The sequence below is a fragment of the Phymastichus coffea genome, unplaced genomic scaffold (assembly GCF_024137745.1).
Source record: "Phymastichus coffea isolate CEN01 unplaced genomic scaffold, Cenicafe_Pcof_1.1 PCOF00108, whole genome shotgun sequence".
NCBI lineage: Eukaryota > Metazoa > Arthropoda > Insecta > Hymenoptera > Eulophidae > Phymastichus > Phymastichus coffea.
In genome coordinates, this window is record NW_026706919.1 from 71,374 (window position 1) to 96,388 (window position 25,015).

The following is a 25,015-nucleotide window of genomic DNA, read 5'->3' on the forward strand; positions in this document are numbered from 1 at the left end:
TGATTTCTCGAGCGAAGTCATTAAAATCGCCACCGATATGGGTAAAATTGCGCACGAGTGCAACACTCTGGCTGACAATGCTGTGAACAGAGTGCAAGTTTTAACAGGCGCAGTCATCTAATCGATTTGAAGAGTGCGAAATGAACGTGACGAGTTTTTCTTGTCCACGACATTTCCACGAACAACGAAAAATAATAAAGAACGAACGCCCGCGTGTACCATAAGCAACGAAAAGGATGCAAGCAGAACTGATAGTTGCAAGGCGGTCGACGAGTGTCATTTTTACATGGCACGATGAAGAAAAATAAGAGAGCATTTGCCAGCGGCGTTGTAAAAAATAAAACTTGAGTATAAAGGAACGGTCTAGTAGGTATCCTTGGTACCTGCGTCTGAATATGCTTACGCGAGGACAAAGTGCACTAACACACGTCGAGTAGGAAACGAGGCCAAAGTTCAGGGCGAAAATTTACATGGCAAGTAGCCGGCAAGTGTTGTATGTCACGATTCAAACTTGTCTGACCATCCTCGGATCTCTTTCACTGCAAGGGACGTTTTTTCTATGAATAACGATTTTTTTAAATTCTTGCTTGATTTTTTTCATCCGTTTGTTTGTTTCTCACGGTCTTTCGCGGAACAAAGAAACCCCGACGATTCGCACTTGCCAAACAAGCGGTTTTAAAGCGTATGCGCGACCTCCTTTTTCTTCGCTTTCGCGCGAGGCGCCAAGTCAAATATTGACACAATGTGTGCACATACACGAGGCACAAAAAAGGAGAAATCATAGGATTTTCCTGTCTTCTGCGAGCAGCTTTGATTCCCACTTGATATGAAGGACGTGTGTTTGTTCTCTCTCTCTCTCTCTCTCTCTCTCTCTCTCTCTCTCTCTCTCTCTCTCTCTTGTTCAGGGAATTGCTTTTTTCCCCTTTATTTCAGAGGTACACTGAATTAATGATTTCTCGATGTTCTCTCGGCTTTCCAGACATCCGCTCGATAAATTACAACGCGCTGTGTCCTGGCAAGGTTATTACGACGCGAAAGAGGTATATTAATTAATTTTTGATCGAATGAGCGTGAGGTGCTTAACTACACTGTTGTGGTGTATGGGAAAAGGTCACATGCTGTGACCGTCGCTGAATTAGGCTTTTCAGCGACAACGAAAAAAAGTCTCTCTCGCTCATCCGACATTCACGCGGTTGAAAATAAGTTGAGGGATATATGGAGTACCGGTAAATTTTACTCGCGAAGTGTTGTTTTTTTTTATGTAAAGTCGCTTTTTTTGTTTGATCAATAACAAATTGCGCGGAAGGACGCCCGTAAAGCATTTTTTCCAATTGGCATGGAATTGACAAAACTCGATACAAGTTACAAGCTTGCATGAAATTAATAAAAATGAATATCACGGTTGAAAAGTTGGTGAATTAAAAGTATACTTTCAATGGCATTTGGTTAACTATCGAAGTTAAAAGGAAGCAGGCATTAGCTCAAGGCGAAAGCTTTCGGTGGTATTCACGTTACTCATACGTGCATAAAAGCTCGTATTTACGCAGACTGTCGTAACACGGCTCTTCTAGCCTTCTGCTTGGTTGTCGGCACAATCTCGGTCCTAGGAGAGACGCGCTGTCGCACCCGCGCGCTCGCCTTGGAAGCAGGTGTGGCGTGACAGACAAACAAACGACTCCTCGTTGCGTCTCCGTTTGTCCCGACGTGGCCTAATTTTCGACCCACTCGCGTGCTTAATTAAAGCTCGCTGGAATCTCAGTTGTCGAGCACACGATCGACATAGATCAAGAGGAATCATCGCGGTTTATCGCTCAATAAAGTGCCCGCTTGTTTTTTGTCTTTTTTTCGCACGGGACGGTTGCTATTGCTGACCACAACCGAGTCGATGTTGATGGCCAAACGAAGCCACGCGGACTCACGAGGCCAATCTGTGAACAGTCATTCGACGGCAAACAAGCGTCGTTGTATTCCGATGACGGCAACGAGCTCGCTTCGAAAGCTAATTTATATTTACGAGTAAAAGTAATTAAGCCGGAGTGCCTTTGTCTCGGCGATTGAAAATCTCGTTTCGTAGAAATGAGTCAGCGAAACGCAATGACGCCGATAAGTACGGCAGATGCAGCATGTAATTGTTATCGCAGCGTGAGAGCGGAAATAGCCGCTTGAATATCGCTTACACTCACGCTGGAGCACACGAAGCGACTACCGAATCAGCTGAATTATCCGAGCATTCATCGACGGACTAAGCTCTACACGAGAAATTTTCAATCTCGCCTGAGATGATTGAAACTCCAACTCGAGTCGCGTGCCGCGATACCTTCGTTCCTTGCCATGCCATGTAATCGTGTGTGTGTGTGTGTGTGTGTGCGTGTGTGTATGTGTGTGTGTGTGTGTGTGTGTGTGTGTGTGTGTGTGTGTGTGTGTGTGTGTGTGTGTGTGTGTGTGTGGGAGGCCATAGGTGATTTTCTTGGTGATTTATCGGTACTCTGCCGAGACGAGCACTCGGTACTCTTCGCGAAGGCTCGAACGTGATAAAACCTATTGCTACGATATTTGTTGTTTACTTCCGTGTCTATATTGTGAAAAATAGCGGCTCATAACGATTATGAGATTGTCTGTTTCTCAAACTACCCGGAAATCATCTTCCACGCAAGCAATTTATTAGAAAATCTGTCAATAAAGGTATTGGATGTTGTGCGAAAATTATGTGAAAAGCCAAGGTAGCACGATATGATTTCTCAGCTAAGGTAGCACGCTAATTAAAATTGACACGATGTTTTATCAATACCGAGGTTCATAAAGTTTAGCATCACAATCTCTCTCTCTCTCTGTCTCTCTCTCTGTCTGTCTCTCTCTCTCTCTCTCTTGCCTTTCTTCTTTCTGTATTTCGAAAAAAATTCGCAATGAAGAAAGCATATCTGGCGCATAAACAAAAATGCCTTCTTCGTTTACTCTTTAATCAATACACAATGGCAATGGATAAGAAAAGTTGAATATTGCGCTTGGTCGGGAACGGCGGCTCGTGCTCTAAGCGAGATTAACTCAGCGGAGCGACGTTTAACGTCGGTGTCGATCGGTGCAAAGAGGCCCGTATTTCTAGTCAAAAAAGAAAGAGGCAGGTGGTAGTAGGACGGAGGTGTGTACAGCGTGCCTACAGGTCCACAGGACTCGATCGATCACGAGCTTACCAGATTTCCAGGTCAGAAGGTCGCGGGACTAAGTGACGTAGATGCGCGGGTAGTAGATAGTAGGGGCGGTTCTTCGCGTGATATTGATATTTTTACATCTGTCGTAACACACATACACACGCGAGCGCATTTTACGCTCTTCAGCATCTTTTGTAACGGGGGATTAAACGTCGCTCGCCAATCTTTCTTTACTGCGAGCGACCGCGCGATAAAACAACGCGATATGTGCATACCCGCTGTAACATTCTCATTTCGATTATTAAATTCCGCGAAGAGTCTGATAGGCCCTCTCGTTGTGATTTTTCAAATAGTCGCTCTATCGCTTCGACTGATATACTTTGTCGAATGAAAATTATACTTTTTAGAAATACCCTCATATTTCTCGGCAAATAAATAATCCGTTTGATACGCGGCTCAAGTGTTGATCGTGCATTTCATATGGCAAATTACTTCTGCTAGCTAATTGAACGGGTTGATTCTATCAATGGCAGAACGGACTTTGTATTGATGAATGGGAGCTTCCACTGCGAGTGCACGTTCATCTGAGTTATTGGGTTCACTCCGAAGCATAATACTACCGTATCTTATATCCGTAAAGACGACTTACAAGACATCTTTGCCAAACAACTCAGTTTACGTACTTGCCAACTAACTCTGTTGACAAGACAGCTGCTGTATAATTGAAGTCATATGGTTATGCAAACTGAAGAGTCGTAGTGGCCATTGATTTTCGCCGAGGGAATTTATCAAGCTGACAAATCATCTGGTAATTCAAATTGAAAGATCTGTTTGGTGTTCGACGCGTTGTTTCAGTAAATTTAATAGCGACTTGCATTATCTCCGTTCCCTTTCAGCATTGTTCCATCGAGTAAATACGCACGATCCCCGCATAGAGAGAGCGAGAGAGAGAGAGAGAGAGAGTGGCTCCCACAACGAAGAGTAATTTTGAATTATCGATAAACCAAACAATGAGCACGAGCAGGGCGACTAGTCTTGAATTACGTAATGCGTTAGCACCGCAGCTATCGATCATCGGCGGTAAGTTCAGTTGGTCAAACTTCTGCTGGACTGTAATGCGCTTGCAAATAATAAGTAGCACGGTCGGGTACTGTGGCTCTGCAAACGTCCAGGGAACGAACCGAATTCGGCTGCGAATGTAATCGACCGTGCATCGTTGATCTGAAAGAGATGCTTCGATTTTGATGTTACTGTATCGCGTGCCGACTACTTCTATGACTTTTATTACGCTTCTTTCTCGCTTATATTCGATTAATCAATCTTAATGAAGGTTGCCTGATACCACACGCTTGTCGGATTTTCTGTCTCGCACGTAGGCGCATGCCTTTGCCGTACTCGTATGACCAGTTGATCCACTTTAATAAAGTTGTAACCGCTGAGAACGTAAGAGTTCACTAATGCGATAGTCGATATAAATGTCATTCTAGCCAACTCCTCGACTCCTCGATATAACGCAAAGTTTCTCTCTCTGTCTCTCTGTCTCTACGGAATCGCTTAACTTCTCTCGGTGCGTCTAATGCGATTTGCCTGAGAGACGTCCGCTCATACACGCAGCCATCGTGTTGACGTGAGCACGGCTCATCTGTACGCGCGAGTAGTTTCGACGAATTATCCTTTCGAAAATCTCTCGGATTATGCTCAACTGAGTACTTAACTCATAATTGATCCGAAACTCTTAGATGTTAGCTTGCCATTGAAAATTACCATAATCTAAAACGTACCTTGCTCTACTTCATTTGAGATTTATTCTATTTAAAGGTGTTCAGCGTGAATTTTTTAACGCTTACTTGAGAATATGAGCAAACTAATACAACGGTGTGCTCAACGCATCTAAAAGAGACGTTCGAAATTATAGGCACAACGCTACGATGACGTATTAAAAAACAGACTGAGCCTTTTCAAAGCACGCGATTTGATCTCCGACAAGCCTCAAACGAGGTGGCTCGAATGGATACATCGATTCCTAGTGAACGAACTCACAAAAACGGAAACGAGTAAGTTTTTTCCCGCGTATGTGTGCTCGAAACGTTATGTATCTACCCGGAAGCGCACTGGCACAGCTCAACTTCCTCGAAAGGCCACGCTTACCGAGCATAAATCAAAATGTTATTTCCGACTTGCAACTTCTCCCCGCGCATTAGAAAGGCGACGCTCTCCAAGCGCAACGCCAAACTCAGCGGAAAAATCCCCCAGCCGAACAAAGCGACAATTGTCAACGACTAACTTTCGGGTGGAAGCTTTGCCAGCGGAGCGCGCGATAACGGTCGGCGAAAACTCCTAATGCGCGGGAGAACCACTTTACTTTGTGTCGGACGGGAATCCCGTTACATTTTACCGTCGAAATCATCACTGAAAGATTGTCGCATGTGAGTCGGCTCTTTTGCCGAATCCATTAACTTTAGGCGCGCGCGTCGCTGATCAGATCGAGAATAAAAAAGGAACTAACGCGGAGAGGTAGGCGGCAAGCGTACAGGGGAAATCCATTAATCCACCGTGGACCGAATGTCGCGATAAAAAAGTGCAAGCGCGTAGGCTGCTCAAAAATCTCGGTCGAATGATCCAGCAATAACGCCGTGGTCATACACGTATTCGCATATCGTTTGCACTCGCTGTGCAGTTTACATCTAAAGCTTTTTGAAATTGGATAAATTTCCGTTCGACCAAAGTCTGAATTTTTCTATGGAAAAATCTCTCGCCATTCTTTGTTTTACTAAAAAACAAAAAAAAAGCGTACGTCGATATGCCGCCCGCGCTAATTTTTCCGAAATACTAGTCCGCTTTGCCACGTGCGAGAAAAAATCGGTAGTGCGAGTCAACGTTCGCGCTCATGACTCGTGATATCCGTCGGGAAAACCGTGGCGTTGCACGCGTTCGAGCGTAATCGCGGAACTTTTCGAGAGGCGATATATCGCAGTCGACGCGTGACACACGCGTGCATGCGACTTTGAACGAACAATCGGAAAACGGAGAAAGTCGGCTTTTCTCATCGACCATCATTGCACGCATGACGCTCGAAATTTCCGCTTGCCTGGGTACATCATCAACACGACAAAGACGAAGGAGCTTGAGGGGCTTGAAAGTAGAACGAACCGCGATATATAAGTACAGTACATAAGATAAAACCAGCCCGGTAGTAACAATAGCCTGGCAGCCGCGCTGGGAGAGCTTCCACAGCAATATCCTGAGGAGTCTCATCATCGGCCGACATCGATTTTCGATGCATATACAGACACGATCCGCGCTTCATCTGCATCGAATATCGCGCGCCTACGTCACCGCCGTCGCTCTTTTTCCATCTTACCTTCCTTCCGAGTAATACTCTTGAAGTGTGCTCGCTCTTGTCATTAAGCTAATGGGCAGAAGGTAATTCGGGCTGCCGTTCAAGTTTTTACCAGTGTGCGGTTTTAACGAGTAGATGGCAAGTTTTTTCACCCTCTCCCCTCTAATTAGCTAATGAACCGCTGAGTAATGGACTCCAGGGGGAGCATTTGTTTTTCATTCGAAGAGATAGACGTTTCGCTAATAACTATTCTTTTTTCAATTTTGAAAACTCACGAACTTGTCGATCACACAAAAACAAAGTCTCGATCAACTCGTGGGATCAGCTGAGGCAAGGGATTTTCGAGCAACAAAAAAATGGATACTAGCTTCAATTAGATGAAATGGCGGTCAGCAAATTCTGACCATTCCGCGATCGTAGCCGATGCGCAAAAAAAAGTTTCGTTAATTAATCGATTTCCGAAGCGAAATGCAGTGGTATAAGAGTTGCCGACTGGTGAAAAGTACTTGACAAAGAGGTCAGAGGTATAAAAAGAACTGGAGCAGCAGCCCGCGAGCAGTGCTCCGAGCCCATCAATCAGGATGTGCGCGCTTTTCTCCTCATCGCGTTTCGCATTCACGTACTTGCGCGATTCCATTCGTCAAAACAGTACGTGGATTCATCATCGATTCGCTCGACCTCGCAGCTGTTTACGAATTCGCAGGTTAAATTTATCAGCGAGAAAGTAAAAGCACGTTACCGCACGAATAACGAACGCGCTGTCCAGTCTAATTATAACAGCCAAATTCTCACGTGGCGAGTTTATAAACTGCACGTGCTCGGCGAGATTAAAATGCGCTGCAACTGCAAGCGACATTGATGTATCGAAATAATAAGCTTGCCTCGCGAATTTCAATATACATATCAGTTCCAAGCATATCTGATAGAGGCGCGCACGTGTCGACCAGACGTTTTCAGATGTAGTCGCGGAATCCTTTTATTTTTTCTTTCGGAATTTCTCATCGCGTTTATCCGCCTTGGTAGGTTTCCCTTTTTCACGATCGAGCGCTCGTTCGATAAGCTTGTGCGGAGCGTTGTCACGTTTTGCCATGTGTACTCGGCATCGCGGGCAGACAGATTGCGATGAAATAAGTTGATTGGCCTAGGCATTGCACTGCAAGTTACACACGTACTATTCTAACGAAATTTTCAAGCAATCCGGCACGAATTCCTCAGGTTTTTCCGCTCTGATTTTAGAACGTGAATCGAATACGTTTCCCGTTAATTTCTATGGGAATGAAATACCCAAGTCTCGACTAAGCAAATAGAATGGAATTCGTACGTCAAATAAAAATTATTAGAATATTCGTAACCCTCGAGAGCTCGAAACTTACCGTTTTAAATTGAACGGGAGCTTGAGAAGAAGCAATAAAAAACAAAGAAAGACGCAGTCACGAAGCTCAAAGGCTTCCGGCGTGATCGATCTCTCGGGACTATCGCGCTTTTATAAATTGCCGCCACTTGAAAAGAAAAAGATCGGAGCTCGTGCGCGAGCGCGAGAGGGAAATAAATAGCTCGACGACAACGATAGTGAGACCCAAGTGGGGAGATAAAAAGCTCAGGGAAAAGAGTGTCGATATTATTGGTGGCCTTTAAAACATGAGGAGCGAGAGAGGTTCGATTATGCACCGAGGATCGCACTCGACAGAAAAGAGAAAAGAAAACTCACGCAGACTTGCGCGCGAGCTTTGCTGCAGTGATTCTTTGACTGTCTATACGTTGACGGCTCTTTTCAGGCAACGCGATAAAAATAAAAACAGACCGGCTAATCATGAGAACAAAATTAACTGATGGCATATCTAAATCGCTCGGCTTGAAGACAAGTGCGGTGCGATAAATAAACAAACGACTCCTCGTTGCGTCTCCGTTTACTCCGACGTGGTCTAATTTTCGGCCCGGTCGCGCGCTTAATTAAAGCTCACTGGAGTCTAAGGTTTCGAGCACGTGGTCGAGATAGATCGAGAGGAATCATCGGGGATGCCGTTTATCGCTCAATGGAGTGTTTGCTCGTTATGTTTTTTTCGCTCGAGACAGCTGCTATTGCGGACCACAGCCGAGTCGATGTTGACTCGTCGAAACATGGAGTACGATACCGAGCGAAGCCGCGCGGATACGCGAGACCGGTCTGTGAACAGTCATTCGACGGGAAACAAGAGTCGCGAAATTCCGATGATGGCAACGAGCTCGCAGCGGAAGCAAATCTACATTTGCGTGCAAAGATAATTGAGTCGGAGCGCATTCGCCTCGGCGATTGCAAATCTTGTTTCGTAGAAAAAGAGAAATGTGATGACGCCGATAAGGTCGACAGACGAAATATGTAGTTGCTTTTGCTGCGTGAGAGCGGAAAGAGCTGCTTGAATATCGCTTTCACTCGCACGGGAGCGCACGAAGCGGCTGCCGGATCAGCTGAATTAACCGGGCATTCATCGACGGAGTAAGCTCTACGCGAGAAATTTTCAATCTGGCCTGAAATGATTAAAACTCCAACTCAAGTCATGTGCCGTGGAATCTTCGTTTCTTGCCACGCCATGTGGTTGTGTGTGGGGGGGGGGCATAGGTGATTTTCTTGATAATTTATCGGTACTCTGCCGAGACGAGCAGGTCTCCTCCCTCTTCACAAAGGCTCTAACGTGATAAAACCTACTGCTACGATGTTTGTTGTTTGCTTCCATGTCTATATCGTGAAAAATAGCGGCACACAAGATTATCTCTTTCTCAAATTACTCGGAAATCATGTTTTAAAATCAAAATTAACTGATAGCATGCCTAAATCAGCGTCGGCTAATGGAAAACATTTTCATTTTACTTAGGCTAGATTCTCATTTCGTGCAAACTAATTAAAACTTGTACTTGAAGCGCAGCTATCAAACTGTCGCGCTTGCGCTCGTGATATATATGCAATCGTCAACGATGCACAACTGTACATACAGAATGGATTTAAACTTCTCTTTCGTCGCTAAACTGGAAATTATCCGAGCAAATGGACGACGACCTTGTAATCTCGCCGGTGTAATGAGTGTCTTGAACTTCCGTTTCCCAATAGTAATTACACTCGTCACGTGAAAACGTAACGCAAAAGTTCCACTCGACCGCTTGTTTTTCGTTCTTGCAGCCGTCGTCAACGGTAAACTCGCGCAAATTGGTTAGCGAACGAGGGAAAAGTTTGCTCGTCTTTAACCGTTTGAGGCAATTATAACGGAAGCAAAAAAAACGACGCGTCGATGATGAGTGGTGTTGTAAAGAGCAGCGATAACGGTGCCGAGAAAAAAAAGAAAACGAGCTTTCTACTCGCAACTGACCTCCGACATGAGAAAGAAGTCAATGGGGGATTTACGTTGTTTGCTCGTTTGCTCACTCGGATTATTTCTTTCCACGAGATAACGCGTGTTAGTTCATCGATAAATCGATGAACTGTATGTACATTTGCGTATGTTCTCACGCTTAGGTATTTGCGTATCGATTCACTGGATCCTTTGCTGTATGAGCTTTTACTCACCGACGCTTTGATCGCTAAACGCAACGCATTGAAGTTTAATGGATAAAGTTCTTAATCGAGCATAATTATCTACACGATCTTGACTAAATTTATTATGTTCGTGTATGCGTGCGTGTGGAAATATCAGCACTGAGCATCTCTCCAAACGACGTTCTACTTTTATGCATAACGAAATGTACAGTGAGTTAGAAAACGCGTAATTGCAGATAGAACTTTACTAATCTTTTAATGGATAAAATTTCGTAAATGTCAATTATTCTTCTCGAATTTCTCATTTGATTATCAGGTTCGCGTTTTACAGACGGACTTACGTTCATCAGCCGTATACCGTGGATAATTAACAGTGAAGAGTTGGCAAGTTTGAAATAATCAATTCGATTCCGACTTTGCGAATGATATTTGGGAAGCAGGTCAAAATGATGACCGCGCACACGCACGCATAAAGAGGATAATCCCTCACAGCGAAAGTTAAGTCGGCCAACGGCTCGTGCGGGCGATCAGCGTCAAACGACTTTTTTTTCTCCCCGTTCACTCAATAACTGTCAACTCTTTCGGCAGACTTCGCGCACGCCCTCGGTGAGCAGAGCCAATTTATCGGTAACGTGTGTGTGCACGCGCGCAAGACAAACTGATGGGATCGTTCTCTCGCTCGCGATGTCTAATTCTTACGGCTCGGCAGGAATACACCCATTAGTCGACTGACATTCTTTCTGTTTTCGTAGAATTCTTTTCCTCTCCAACTTGGCTTAGTGTTTCGTTTGCTTCGCTCGCGTGTCGATGGAACTACGTGATTGCGCTACAGGCTTTTCTGCTGATTACTCGTCATGATTTTTGACTTGACGATTAAGGGCTTATTCGTGTATGTCCGTTCCGCTCGCAATTTGGTCGTGCCAAAGACAAGAGTGAATGTGGATCGAATAATCTTGAGCGTACGGTGACCGTAAGCTTTTCTTTCGCAAGCGTTGCCTCGAACCAAGTAATCAAGCGAAATACCAAAATACCATTGCCGGCACTTATCCCTAATGATTCTTTCCTAGCAGTACCTCCCTCTGCGCCTAACAGTCTTCGAATTAATGCCCAACTGTTGTAACTTGCTAATGATAAACAAGCAGTTAGCTCACGTGAAACTTCGTTTGTTTTGGAAACTATCGGCTCCCCGCGCGCGGCGGCTTCTATATTAATGTGCATATCTGCGCGGAGCGCGAGACCCCATTATCGCGTGTGCAACAAACCCCCGGAATAGTTAAGTGGAGTGCAGTCAACGACTAGGGTTCGCGAGTTCACGGGGCATATGCGCGGTACGTCAATTACGTGCGAGCATTCCGTGACGGATCGCGGAAAACGCAGAAGCTCGCTCGCGGCCGCGCGCAACTTTTGCAACTTTGACGAACAGCTCCGTGAGAGCGCAACAGGCGCGAGGCTAAAAAGTGCACCGCCGTTTCCGGGGATCGATCGACCGTCTTTTTTTTCTGTTTCTTTTTTCGTTCACTTCGAGGGAGCAGTTCGCGGTCGAAACGCGGTTAAACGAGTTTGCTTTACACTCACGGGCAAACAAATCGAAAAGCTAACGTACTTCGCGTTGCTTTAACTTCGAGCAGTCGTTCGAGCTTACAACGCACTTTAACGACTTAACGAGCGCTGATTTTCAGTCTAAACTTCGAACTAATCTGCAGTTGGAAAACTGCGCACGCTGAGGTGTCTCATTGCGAAAATAATCTTCCAAATTGCAGCCCTCGAGCTCGCAAAATAGAAAAAAATGGCGAATTTTATCAGAATACCCGTCAGAGAAATTTCAATGAATATCACGAGACGCTCGCATATCGATCATACTTTTTTTCGCAATGCTCTCACACAAATGCGCGTTTAACTGGGTTTTCGCGGACCATACGGATTTTATAGTTTCATAAAGTTGAACTCATCGTATAAAGGTAGCAAAGGCTTCGGATAACAGAAACGAGAATTTTCCATGCCTGAAGTCGTAAAAATACACAATCGAGTTTTCAATCGCTTCCCCCTTTGTAACACTCGCGTCGAACGAGAGATACTCTTTTTTCTCACTTTTTATGAGTATACGGGGAGCGTGCATATGAATCTCGAGTGACTTATGTGAATAATTTTTACCGTCTGATAGCGACGACAAATAAAAATAACAAACGGGGTGACAGGCTGGTAGATGGAACGAACGAGAAAAAAAATTTAAAAAAAAAACGAAAGTTGCCTCCTGTGAGGTTTGAACTCACGACCCCTGGTTTACGAGACCAGTGCTCTACCACTGAGCTAAAGAGGCGCATCTGCTCACTTTGCCGTAAGCCCATCACACCTTTTACATACGAGCAATTGCATTACGTGCGATCTGTTAAATTTCCCCTCTATCTTTCTCTCTTGCACGCGCACGCGCTTACTCGCGGAACTGATTACGCGGACGTTGACGCACATGTGAAGTACAATTAGAGAGATAAGTGCGCACGCTATATATCTAACTGGTATGTAGTCCGAGTACCGCCGATCTGACTGCCTAATCGAATTATTACACACTTCTATTAACCCTTTAACCTGTTAACCGAGCGGGACGTATAAATACGTCAAAAGCAAACAATATCGGGTACGAGTAGGACATATGAATACGTCCTCGATATTTATATTGCGCCCTGGAACGGGTGGGACGTATATTTTACTACTACTATGGTAATACGTCATTCATACACGTCTTAGTGGAAAAGGCCGCGCCCGTTATATGTTGCGTAATTAAAAAGGGATTTCCCCGGTTAACAGGTTAATGGAGAAACACGCTTCTATCGCGGATATAATTGCTTTTCTTACTCGATCATACCTCTTGCTCGATCATACCGACGACGTAGATGTAATTTTGAGAGTCACAGTGCAGCGAAAAGTTCGCTCTTTTTCGTACGCTTCTTTATTACATATCTAGATCGTTTTTATTATAAACATATATTAGACACGCTAGAAATAAAAATAAATTTTATTTTATCCAACGATTGTTTCAACAATAATTCTACTAAAGCAACTATTTCTTTCCAGTGATAATTTAAAAAGAATTATTACTGCTCTAAAAAAAGAAAAATACGAATAACACGGATGAACCGCTCCGATGTAAAATAAACGTTGTAGAGAAAAAATGTTTATTCCCGTACTCCTTGACAAAGATAAAATAGCATGAAAGCTGTGGCGTGTTATCGAAAGGCTATATCCGCGATGTCAATCCACGCGCACCGTTCTTGCCAAAGCCGCTCCCGTAGTCAGGGCGAAATTCGACCGCAACCGTCGGAAAAGTCGGAAAATCAAAGCTCCCGTCAGCTGAATCAACTGAGCCGAGTCGCGGCTGTCGATCATGCCGAAATGTTGATTCGATATTCGCTGTGCGCGAACGTTCGCCAGTTTCGTATTCGCTACTTTCGATTGGACTTTTCCAAAAACGCACGGAGATCCCCCCCCCCCCCCCTCACGCTAAAATTCGGAGCTAACCCGAGCACGAAGAAGTAGAGCCCTTTGAAACAAGCTTTTAAAAAAGAGACAAAAGCGGGTTGCGGAAGAACTGAAGAGAAGCGGGAAAGATGAGCGAAGCAAATTAAAGCGAAAAAATTACTCTCCGGAGAGCGAGGAAGCGTCGAAATTAATATCACAAACGCACGCGAGGCTCCATTATTTTAATTAACGCGCAATCCGCGCACACACGTTCGCGCTGTCGAGCCGTCGATCTAAAAATAGGCGGTCGTGTTCCATGATTATGCGATACAAAGCAGCCTAGATAGGAAAACGCATGTGTAGGGCGCCGTTGTGTTCCCAAGAAAGGTGAAAAATCGATCTTCCCGCGGGACGAGCAAAAAGCTGCGTACACATGAATTTTTCAATTGCACGGCTGCGCGCAGAGCGCGAACTCGGGCAACTGCCTCGCGTATAGCTCGATAAACAGAGTCTGCGTAGAGCGAGAAGATAGTACTATAGTAGTAGTCCGTCGTAGTCTAGTGGCGACGGTGCTGGCACTTTATCCAGAAGAAGTCGTTTGTCGGTGTTCATTATCCATGCCGCTGGGACGGCGAAAACTCCAGGACAAATGCCACCCAAGCAGCAGAGAGCGCGGACCCGGTTTAAGGTAGTCCGGAAATATTAGGTCTACACGCACTGATAATAAATGGCCACAGCACTGAACATTTTTTTCGTCTGCTCCTCGTGCTACGGTCTCTCTCGCTCTCTCTCTCTCTCTCTCCCCGATATTTATACCTTAACCTAAATGCGAACTCACACCCATCTTTTTTATCTCGCAAGCGAGAGGGAAGCTGCAAATTTATGCCTATTGACACTCTGACAAGATGTTTAATTGGTTGCTTTTTTCTTCTTTCTACTTAGTATGTTTAATCAAGTTGTAGCTTTTATTTTTAAACTCTTTGAGAGCAGAAAGCAAATCCTGGTATCACAGGAAATTTTGTTTCTTCAATTGTTGAGTAATAGTTTGTGTCGGTGTATATTGAAAAGAGTATGATTTAATGGATATCTCAACAATTTTTGTGTTTAGCAGCCATTTTTCTAAGCCAACTGCTCCCTTCAATAAAAAGTCACTAGATGCTAATAACTCTTGTTCAGCTCTTTTTATTTTTATCTTTTTCTCTGTACATGTTAAGTTTTCAGTGGGCTAAGTGTGCACACAAGATAAAAGTGACTTTTTTATGCAGAGCCACAACTCTAAAGACAAGTAATGAAAGTAGTGGCCTGGTATTACATGCTTATTAGCACCTTGCCATCTATTTTCAAATTTTCAAATCTATAATTTGATGACAGTTTGTGGTCTGAAATATTTAACATATGCTAAAATCATGCTGAGTGCTATAAAATTAATGTCATCTGTCATGTGTATTTTGACAATGAAAATTTGTTAATCTCAAGTGACAGATTATAAAATTAGCTTGATTATCAATATCTGAAACATTCAACTTGAAATGTTGAATAAAATTGGATAAGAACTGTCTAATAAAATTATGAACTCATTTTTCACTGTCAACTGTTATTGACTATTCGTTACATCTTTTTGAGAGTTTAAATTGTTAATGCTAGTAGTAATATTACTTACAATTTGTACTGTAAGAAATAAAAAATTAAAAGTATTTTCTATTCACTTATGTCCTACAGGTGATAACTCCTTTTCGGTCACTGGTTCTCTGTGGTGAAAATAGACAAGAAATGGAAGACTGGCTTGGTGCTTTAAAAAATACAGCTGGCTCAAGGCCTGTGACAGATCCCACAGCAACAGAACTACTTAATGGAGCTCATCAATGGATTGCAACCAGTCATGCCAGACCAACATACTGTAATGTCTGCAGAGATGCATTATATGGTAGATATTTGAGTTCAAATAATTCTGTGGATAAGAACTCTATATTCTAATGAAATAATTTTATAGGTGTGACATCTCATGGTTTAAGTTGTGAAGTTTGTAAATATAAAGTACATAAGAGGTGTAGTGAAAAAGCAATAAACAACTGTAAATGGACCACATTAGCATCAATTGGGAAAGATATAATAGAGGACCAAGATGGGGTAAATATCTTTTTATTCTATAAATATATTAAATATCATGAAATCTCTAGGATTATTTATATTTTTGTTTCATTGTAGAACATTACAATGCCCCATCAGTGGATGGAAGGAAATTTACCTGTAGCTGCAAAGTGTGCAATCTGTGACAAAACCTGTGGCTCAGTATTACGGTAGTGTATATATCATTTTAACAATTATTGGAATGCCATTGGCAGAATATCAATGTAAATTTTGCACTACACAGGTTACAAGATTGGAGATGTTTATGGTGCAAAGTCACAGTTCATACAGCTTGTAGGCCATCCATGAGTGAGAAATGTCTCTTAGGGCCAGCCAAACTCAGTGTGGTACCACCAATTGCATTACATAGCATAGGTAGCTAAGATAATTCCTCAGCCACGAGTTGCACAAACATGTTATAACACTTCAAAGTAACGTAGAAAATGTCAAATTCACAGGTACCGATGAGGCATGGGACGCCGTAAGGCCCATAGGCTGCAGTCCACTCTTAGTATTCGTAAACAGTAAGTCGGGCGACAATCAAGGAATCAAATTTCTCAGGAGGTTCAAGCAACTGCTCAATCCAGCGCAAGTTTTCGATCTCATCAAGGGTGGCCCTGGACCAGGGTAAGTCGGCTCGTTTGTTTATTTTTTATTCGCGAATAACTAAATTGCGTGGTTAAGTGGATAAAACGGGTGGGTGATTATGATGCGTATGGTCTCTCTCTCTCGTGTGAATGCAGGCTTCGGCTCTTTCGACATTTCGACCCGTTCCGGGTTTTGGTGTGCAGTGGAGATGGCTCTGTTGGCTGGGTCCTTTCTGAAATCGATCGTTTAGGAATGCAAGTGAGTAAATAGCTCGCTCTTCTCAGCAACAGTCAAATTCGTCGCTTTCTGTTTTTCGCAGCCTGTTTCACCAAAATATGTTATGAACTAACACATATATAACCAAAAAGCAAAAGAAAATAATTGATTGTCATTTTCATTTTTTGATATCTTACTTTTCTTCTTTTATTTTTCAACAAAAGCGTTGAGAATAACCGTATGTGTTCTACTAGTCTGCTATTTATTTCTGACTTGCTTGAGAATTTAATTTTCTGGATCTACTGTGTAAATTAAGAGTGAATGTTTTACTGTTATGAACTTCCGCAACAAAATAAACCGCAGCTTTTTTCTTCATAGAAACTTGTTGGTGTATCTCACTTATGTGCATGATGTTTTTTGCGAAAGCCTTCAATCTTAATTATTACTTTCCTCTAGCATGTTTCTCTTATTTTTTTCTATTTATTAAGTGACATTTTATTGTCACTGCTCAGTGTAATTTCTTTTATCGTTAAACTTTTTCTCAAGCTTTACCTAATATGATATTCGATGGTAAGTTTTGCACTTGAAACTGAAAACAGTTGCACGATCCTCCAAATTACTTTTCAAATTTCATTTCCTTACTTGTAATTGCATACATGTGGACATTTTTAAGAGAAGAAATATATATTAATTTGAACGAAATTTTTGTAGAAACAATGTCAAGTTGGAGTATTACCATTGGGCACAGGAAACGACTTGGCACGAGTGTTAGGTTGGGGTGCGTCTTGCGACGACGACACCAATTTAGCACACCTGTTGGAAAAATACGAGAAAGCGGGTACGAAGATGCTCGATCGTTGGAGCATCATGGCTTTTCATCGTGGTATAGCATTACCATGTCATAAAATTCTCGATCAGTCGGATGCAACACTAAATCAGAGTATCATTCACGAATACGAAGATAGTGTCATCACGCACATTAGTAATATTCTGCACAGTGATCAAGAGTCCATCGTCATATCTAGTGCCAAGTATGTACAGTTCTTTTTTTAATTTTCTAGAATATGAAATTTAGTTGTCATTAATACCAATAAAAACTTGATCGTACACAGAGTTTTGTGCGAGACGGTGAAAGACTTAGCAATAAGGATATCAGAGACAAGTATGGGTACTGGTGATCAACAGTTAGGCAATAAATGTGATGTGCTGCAACAGAAGCTTGACCAGTTATTGCATACCCTCGATAAAGAGGAGAGTTTTTTGTCGGAAAACGGTGATGAGACGAATGCTGATACTTTGAGATCCGACTGCTTGTCATCGTTCGAGCAAGAACAGGAGAAAGGAGTACTCGAGAAACCTGAGAAAGAGATGACTAACATGAAGAGGTCGAAGAAGAGGCGTGGCTTTGAAGAAAATCAAGCTGTTATATCGAGGTTAGTGCTGTAGAAATTTTTTTTTTCACACACTTTTTGTTTCTAAAAATTTTTCAGTTTAGTTGTACGTCTTTACAATTTTAGAGCAAATAGTTTGAAGAGGGCTATTCGTCAATTAGTAGAGCACGCTGAGCAGGCTATAGACGAGCAGAACATTTCAAAAGGACCGAACATTACGATTACAACTGAGAGCGAAAATTTCGATGTCACTGGTATGAATCAGATTCTCGAAGTAACACTACAATTTGAGAAATTTACTTACTATCTTTAATTTTAATGTTTATAGAAAAAAGACGAGAACTAGATATTTGTGGCATAATAGAGGAAAACTATATGGAAAGTTTGAGCGTGACACCGACGATGGAAACCATGAGTAGTGGCGATCCATCACCGTGTTCATCTCCAACGCCTAATGTTGCTTCGCTTAGTCCTATGCCAGATATCAGGCGAGAATCTCAAGTTAGACCTGAAGAGTTGCTTACGTTGCCTGTTCCTGATGATTTTGCTGATAGTCGAAGGAATAGTTCGATTCAGGGGTAATTTAATTTTTTAATTTGAGTTCATAAAAAATATTGGTTGAATATTCACTGAAGGTCTATTCTCACGAATACTCACGTAGGGTTTTCAGTTTTTACTCCTCAACATTTGTGGAATCGGACATTGATGAGTTGTGCAAACAGCAGAATCATAATTGTGAATCACTAGAAGCGACCCAACAAGAAACTCAGTCAGATTTACCACCGGTAACAGTAACATCCACTACTTTGGAAACTAGTACACCGTCAGATGACACGACGATTCAAGATGCAATAATATCACCCGATACTGACTCTGTGCCGTCAGTCGATGTATCACCCGAGTGTCCTGAGTCAAAATCCATCAGTGAAAAGAAACGCGTTGGTCATAGGGGTAGCTGCACAAACAGCATCATCAGCTCGGATAGCATGGTCTCGGAGTCTTTCAATCAGGTGGTGAAAAACAGCGAGAGTGAGATAGGTAAGGGTATCGCTATAGCTGATATAAACTTCTCATGTTTAATTCTGAGAATAATTTCCTGGACGTTTTTTAGGGTCTATAGATAGTGACATTCTTGACTTGACTAAACGTTCAGAAATCGAAGAATTCGGCCATATTGACTCCCCGGAAAATTCAGATCAATGTATGAGCGACATTCCGAATTCCGAAAGTATTGTTGATGATTTGAGTTCGTTGGGGCAGGATTTGATTAGTACAATGTTGGGACATGAGAAGTATGATTCGGTGAGAGAGGGTATTCTCGATTCAGAACAGATAGAGAAACCTCAAAAATTCTGTAGTCTAGCTAAATTCGAAGGCAACGATATCGCTAGAAGATCTTTCAAACGGCAAAGAAATACTAAGATAAATAAAGATGTATGTGTATCATCAGTTATTAAAATTGTTTTACTCGGGCTGATTGCGAAATTAAACTTTAAAATTTTATAGGGATTTTTCAAAGGAAGACCAATCGGGCCATTTGGTAGTATTTTAGAGAAAATGAGCTTGAACGATCAATTCAACGAACAAAGTCCTGAGGATTTAGAAGACGATAATAAATCAGCAGACTTGCTCAACGCTCCAGTTTGTCGATTTAAAGTCACTTCCAGTTCCAGTCCATCCAATGACAATTCACCAAATTTTCCGCCAGCGATTAGCGTTGTCGTTGATCCCCCAAGCCCATCGGCATCAGTCAAGGGCAAGCACGAAACTGATTTTAACTTTCATAATCTTAGCTCATATTTTCGTAGATTCAGTGGTACTAGTATGGAAAAATGTGCGTTTTAATTAGTATCCTAGCAAGAGAAATATATAAGGGTGAAATCATTTATGACAAATTGTTCGTTTTAGTGAGCGTTGAACTACCAGAAGGCAGTGGATGTTCACCGCAAGCAACACGCCGCATTAGCAGGGGTAGTTTACTAAAACCAGCTGAGATCGTATCGTTGGCGGCAACTGCAGCAAAGTACGGTGGCTCAACCATGAGTTTGAGACACGAGCGTTCAAAATCTATCGACAAGACTGATGAAGTTAAGAAGCTTCCTATTATCAATCCACTAGTCCGATTGCCTATGTGGCCAAGTAAGTAGAAACTTTATTATACTTTGATCGAAATAAGAATTTATAAGTGATTCATATTTTATGCGACTTGTTATAGACGTAAGTGGTGGCCTAATTAGTCAAGCACTTTTAGCTAATGCAGATGCGCTATGTGCAGCAGTATCTCCTTTAATGGATCCAGATGAATCACTGATGTGAGTTTTATATTTCCACGTTGATTATATTCTTGATATTTATTTTAATAATATATGGTATATTTATATAAAATCGATTATGTTTTGCCACCGCAGGGAGGGATATTATGAGCGTTGTGTTATGAACAACTATTTTGGTATTGGAATCGATGCAAAGATAAGCTTAGATTTCCATCACAAGCGTGAAGAGCATCCAGAAAAATGTAGGTCGCGAGCGAAGAATTACATGTGGTACGGAGTATTGGGATCGAAACAGTGGATACAACAAACCTACAAGAATCTCGATCAAAGGGTACAACTTGAATGCGATGGACAAAGGATCCCATTACCTTCGTTGCAAGGCATCGTCGTTTTAAATATTCCAAGGTATACAGATACATTTATTGATCTATATTTATATTTTCAATCACAAAGCTATCGATTATAAAAAATGCTTATTACGTTAAAGCTTCATGGGCGGCACCAATTTCTGGGGCGGATCGAAGGAGGGCGACTTATTTTTAGCTCCGTCGTTCGACGATCGTATTTTGGAAGTTGTCGCCGTGTTCGGCTCCGTGCAAATGGCAGCCTCTCGATTGATCAATTTACAACATCACAGGATCGCTCAATGTCAAAGCATACAAATAAACATCCTTGGGGATGAAGGCGTACCGATACAAGTCGATGGTGAAGCTTGGGTGCAACAACCTGGAATTATCAGAATTATACACAAGAATCGCATGCAGATGCTGTATAGGAATAGGGTATTCATTTACTTGTATCATAATAAAAGGTGTTTGCTAATGTATATCGTAAAACTTAATTTATGTTTGTTTCACTGTTATTAGGCTTTAGAGGAATCGTTGCGCACCTGGGAAGAGAAGCAGCGTAGTACAATGGCCGCTGTCACGCAATCCTCATCAACCCTAAGTACTTCCTCACGGACGCCTAGCCAAGCTCACATTGATGTCAAACAAATCGCTTTGACCGACGAAGAAATATCCGTTTTGATAGGTTTCATTGATGTTGCAAGTACACTTGTCAAGTGGGTTAAACTTCTCATCATATCTCACCCTAGTATTGAAGCAGATTTGTACCAAATAGCTTCGAGAACTTCTGCCGTACTCGATAAGATTCACCCAGGCGGAAAAATTTTAGAAGGGGTATACACACTGTTAAATAATTTTATTTGATACTTGAAATGGTTACGGATTTGTTTGATTCTTAAATTATCTTGCAGCCGCATCTCAGACCAGTTGTTACGGAGGTCGTTTCTACTGCGAGGCAATTGTATGAGGAATCTTGTGAACTTTTGCGGGACAAAGCTCATAATCTAGTAAGATAAAACTTATAAATATTTTCCTTCGTATGATTGATTATAAAGCTGCATATATTAACTTCATTGTGTAGAAATTGCGCGAAGATTTGGAAAGTAAACTGTCATCGTCGTTGGCAACAATGGAGCATGAACTTCGAAAATGCATCTTTGACGAGCGTGGCAATGGACTTGTATACTTACAAAATATTCAGGAAGAGCCGGTGAGAATCTTATGTATTTTGTGTACTGAGAGCATTTTTTAAACAAGCAAATTTTTTAATATGCATCTAACAATCGTAAATATAAGCCCGAAATTTTCTTAGACAATGAAAAAAACTAAGCGCAACTAACCTGACTAACATAACTGTGGCTTTCTCTCTATAGACCGACAAAAAGAATCGTCACCGGGGCTTATTCTGGTTAAAGTTTCGACGTTCAGGTCAGAACAATGGCGGTTCGACTCCATCGGTCCGAGAGCAAGCTACCTTATGGGGTACGCAAGAAGTTTGCACGTGGCTGGATAATCTGCAGCTGGGCGAGTATATGGAAAACTTCGTGTCTCACGATATTCGAGGCAAAGAACTTCTTACCCTCGGAAGGCGAGATCTTAAAGATTTAAATATCACGAAGGTGGGCCATGTTAAGAGGATATTGCAGGCTATTGCCGAACTAAATATTTAAAGCGATCGTGAGTGGACGAATCATTCGCTGGGGAGGTTTGCATTTTTCTTACTGATCGATGATCTGTGATAAGCAGGTAAAGTAAAAGAAGAACCATTGATTTGGTGTTGCTATTTGCATTCGATATGGCTGTGATTTTGTTAAAGTTCATTAGGTTACTCGACAAAACGGGTATTATTCTTGATTTTTATTATTTATTTCCGAGTAAGATACATCGATGCTCTCACGGACTTTAAGTGAATGATTCGTCACGATATAAATTTAGTTTGTAAAAAAATCGTTAGATAAGTATAAGAATGAAGAATATGCTGGCACGAGTTTCTTTGGAAGCAATAAGGAAATGTACTTCATTATTATATATCTTTGAGAAATTCGGATCTTCTTTCTGCTAAAGAAATTTTTGATCTCGAAACTTCCCTTTAGAGTAAGCAGTATTTTCGTTACTCCTGGCAATCAGCAACAAATGCAAACATAGACGTTAAAAAAAAGTTCGTCTTCCAAAGAGTAATGTTTAATTTCGGAGTTGAAGTTATTGTAATAAACTTTAGACTTCTATTACTCTCTTGTTGCAAACTTTTTTTATTCACAAATTGTTGACAAATGAAAGCAACGAAAAAAAACTAATTTATCTCGCCAGAACAGCGTTGTAGACAACATATTACATGCGTAGTCTTTAAAACTTGTTGACTAATACCTTCTAGAGTCACAGTGTATAAGAAGACATAAACTTAGCTCGTAAATTCCTAGTTCTTTGTTGACTTTGTGTAGCAAAGTCTGATAAAAAAAACGTATATGCAAGTACTTTTGTCGAATTTTTGCCAACTTGAAAATCGAAAAACAACCTCCTCGTAGCTATTAAGAATCCATATAATTTTTATGATCACTATACTATTATTATATATTACGAACTTTGTTCCAAGTAGACGAAGGTCTCGCGCCGAGTGTGAGAAACAATCATTGAATAGTATCTGTAGATCGATCGATACGCGCGCTCCAGAGTGATGTTCAGTAGTTGTAGAATTTAGACTTTTTTACGAATCTCTAGTATTATATACACAAGTGTCTAGATGTAGCGAGCAAAACAAACCTCTATTTCGCGTGTAAAAAAAATTACTCACAAAATAAGCTCTTTATAAGAAAAAAAACAAATAAAGAGAGAAAGGAGGCTCTGTGGCGCGCTAAAAGGGTCGAATTAAAATAAATAAAAAAAGAAAAAAAGAAAAAGATGAGCAATCAAACGATGGTGCAATAAAGTCAGTATTTTATAATTAAACTCGAATTCATACTTAGATATCGCACTCGCACGTGCACATTGTTGTATTTTATGCTTCTGCTACGTTCATTTAGTTTTTCTAACTGTATCAATACAACAAATACGTGTGACATAAGCTTGCATTTTTCTGTTTGTTCTTTCTTTCTTCGTACACTTCTCTTGTTAACTATTTGATAATCTCGCACTAATTATCAAGGCAATGCAGCAATGTTAAATTAACCGAGGGAAATATATACTACTACTTATTTTTGTACTGAAATTGTCACTGTTGCAAAGTGTTGACTTATAGGAAAAAAGGCATGAGTTTATTTTTTGAACAACAAACAAGAACATCGCAACTTTTTATAAATAAACCAAAGAGATATTTTCCAATGACCGGTCCGTCTGTAAATAAAAACGGAACAAGAGAAAAATATTGAAATAATGCCGGCTTATTCGTTATTTTTGTATTGTCGAGTAAGATTTATCAGTTAATTTTTGAGTCTATAAGAAGTTCGAAGAAACTAGAATCTCTGAAAGAAATGTCCTCTCTATAATCACAATCAAACACGAAGAATACACGCGGCGAGCACACAAAAGTGCCTGAAGTTACGGACAAACGCGTAATCTTCCCTCAACTACACTGTACATCTCTCTCTGTACGTTATACACAAAGAAAGCTCACATAACAGACACTCGTAATTTCTGTTTTTCACAATAGATCTTTACTATATCTGTTATAGTATCTAAATAAGATTTCATTTTTGTTATCTCGAGTGCTTCCATATCTATGTTAATGAAAAAGCCTACTTTTTATGACGAAAAACTATATAATTGTCCCTGTTCGATATATTCAATTATGTTCTCTCTCTCTCTTTCTCTCTCGCTGTTGGTTCATTTCACATATTTCAATTCCTTGAACCATCCACGCTCTCAGAACCAAAGATTAAAACTTAATTAACTGTATAATATCAAAACAAAAACAAAAAATCTGTAAGTTATCTTAAGGAAATGTCTCGTATCATCATCTATTGTGATGATCTAAAACTCGTAGCTGCACCTTGCACACTTTCTTTTTTCTTTCTCCTTCGACTTGCAGAAGACTGTCTCATAAAGAGGAAATAAACGCGCTCATGTCGGTCTTCGGACGATAACTCTTGCCTTTCTATTATAGTATTTCTTGTACATATAACCAGAGGAACAAATCGAGAACAAAAAGAAAATCATTGAAAAAACAGGAGCTAAAAGTAAACGCGCTATCAGTATTTATGCTTCTTTTCGATCGTTCCCATTTCTTTTTTATGAAAACCATGGACGGAAATATAATTCATTAATGTGTACGTTGTACTGTGTCCCCGTAACAAAAAAAGTATCAAGAAGCCGAAAATTCTAAATCTACAAAGAATAAAAAAGCAATGGCTCAATAAATCTTTACTGTTTTAAACTTTTTCATCGGCAGATGTTGTGTAAATATAATAAAAGTGCAATTTCTTTTCAACTCGAACATTATTGTTATCACTATTATGCATACAGGTGTATGAATTTATTGTTGCGTATTTATTAGTAGAGAAGGGGATGGCTACCGACAAAAAAAGTATGTACGCACTTGAGAGAAACAAGAAAGTGCTAACTATCAACATGGAAATTGGTAGTTTGGGAATTTGGTAGAATTGGTAAAAACTCTTTTAGTGTAGTTTTTATTGTACA

General features: G+C 41.2%; 1 protein-coding gene and 1 non-coding gene across 5 annotated transcripts in view; one reads left to right on the forward strand and one right to left on the reverse strand.

Annotated features, from left to right (window-relative positions):
* Positions 1–22,065, forward strand: part of LOC131670297 (diacylglycerol kinase eta) — a 37,455-nt gene extending 15,390 nt beyond the window's left edge. For 2 of the 4 annotated variants that reach the window (XM_058945790.1, XM_058945791.1), the window contains 21 exons: positions 15,164–15,368; positions 15,435–15,571; positions 15,650–15,741; positions 15,816–15,946; positions 16,012–16,198; positions 16,315–16,417; positions 17,087–17,406; positions 17,488–17,808; positions 17,893–18,020; positions 18,095–18,344; positions 18,428–18,804; positions 18,878–19,200; positions 19,273–19,600; positions 19,675–19,905; positions 19,982–20,078; positions 20,175–20,444; positions 20,527–20,821; positions 20,906–21,220; positions 21,298–21,393; positions 21,468–21,596; positions 21,760–22,065. In XM_058945790.1, the coding sequence (XP_058801773.1) occupies positions 15,215–15,368; positions 15,435–15,571; positions 15,650–15,741; positions 15,816–15,946; positions 16,012–16,198; positions 16,315–16,417; positions 17,087–17,406; positions 17,488–17,808; positions 17,893–18,020; positions 18,095–18,344; positions 18,428–18,804; positions 18,878–19,200; positions 19,273–19,600; positions 19,675–19,905; positions 19,982–20,078; positions 20,175–20,444; positions 20,527–20,821; positions 20,906–21,220; positions 21,298–21,393; positions 21,468–21,596; positions 21,760–22,056 (4,581 nt within the window). In that variant the 5' untranslated portion in view covers positions 15,164–15,214 and the 3' untranslated portion in view covers positions 22,057–22,065. Of the gene's footprint in view, positions 1–13,993; positions 14,133–15,163; positions 15,369–15,434; positions 15,572–15,649; positions 15,742–15,815; positions 15,947–16,011; positions 16,199–16,314; positions 16,418–17,086; positions 17,407–17,487; positions 17,809–17,892; positions 18,021–18,094; positions 18,345–18,427; positions 18,805–18,877; positions 19,201–19,272; positions 19,601–19,674; positions 19,906–19,981; positions 20,079–20,174; positions 20,445–20,526; positions 20,822–20,905; positions 21,221–21,297; positions 21,394–21,467; positions 21,597–21,759 lie in introns of those variants that run through there. The other 2 variants (XM_058945788.1, XM_058945789.1) reach the window with 2 other exon arrangements.
* Positions 12,237–12,308, reverse strand: Trnat-cgu (transfer RNA threonine (anticodon CGU)). Its single transcript has one exon. It is a non-coding gene; the product is annotated as a tRNA-Thr (tRNA).
* Positions 22,066–25,015: the final 2,950 nt, after the last annotated feature.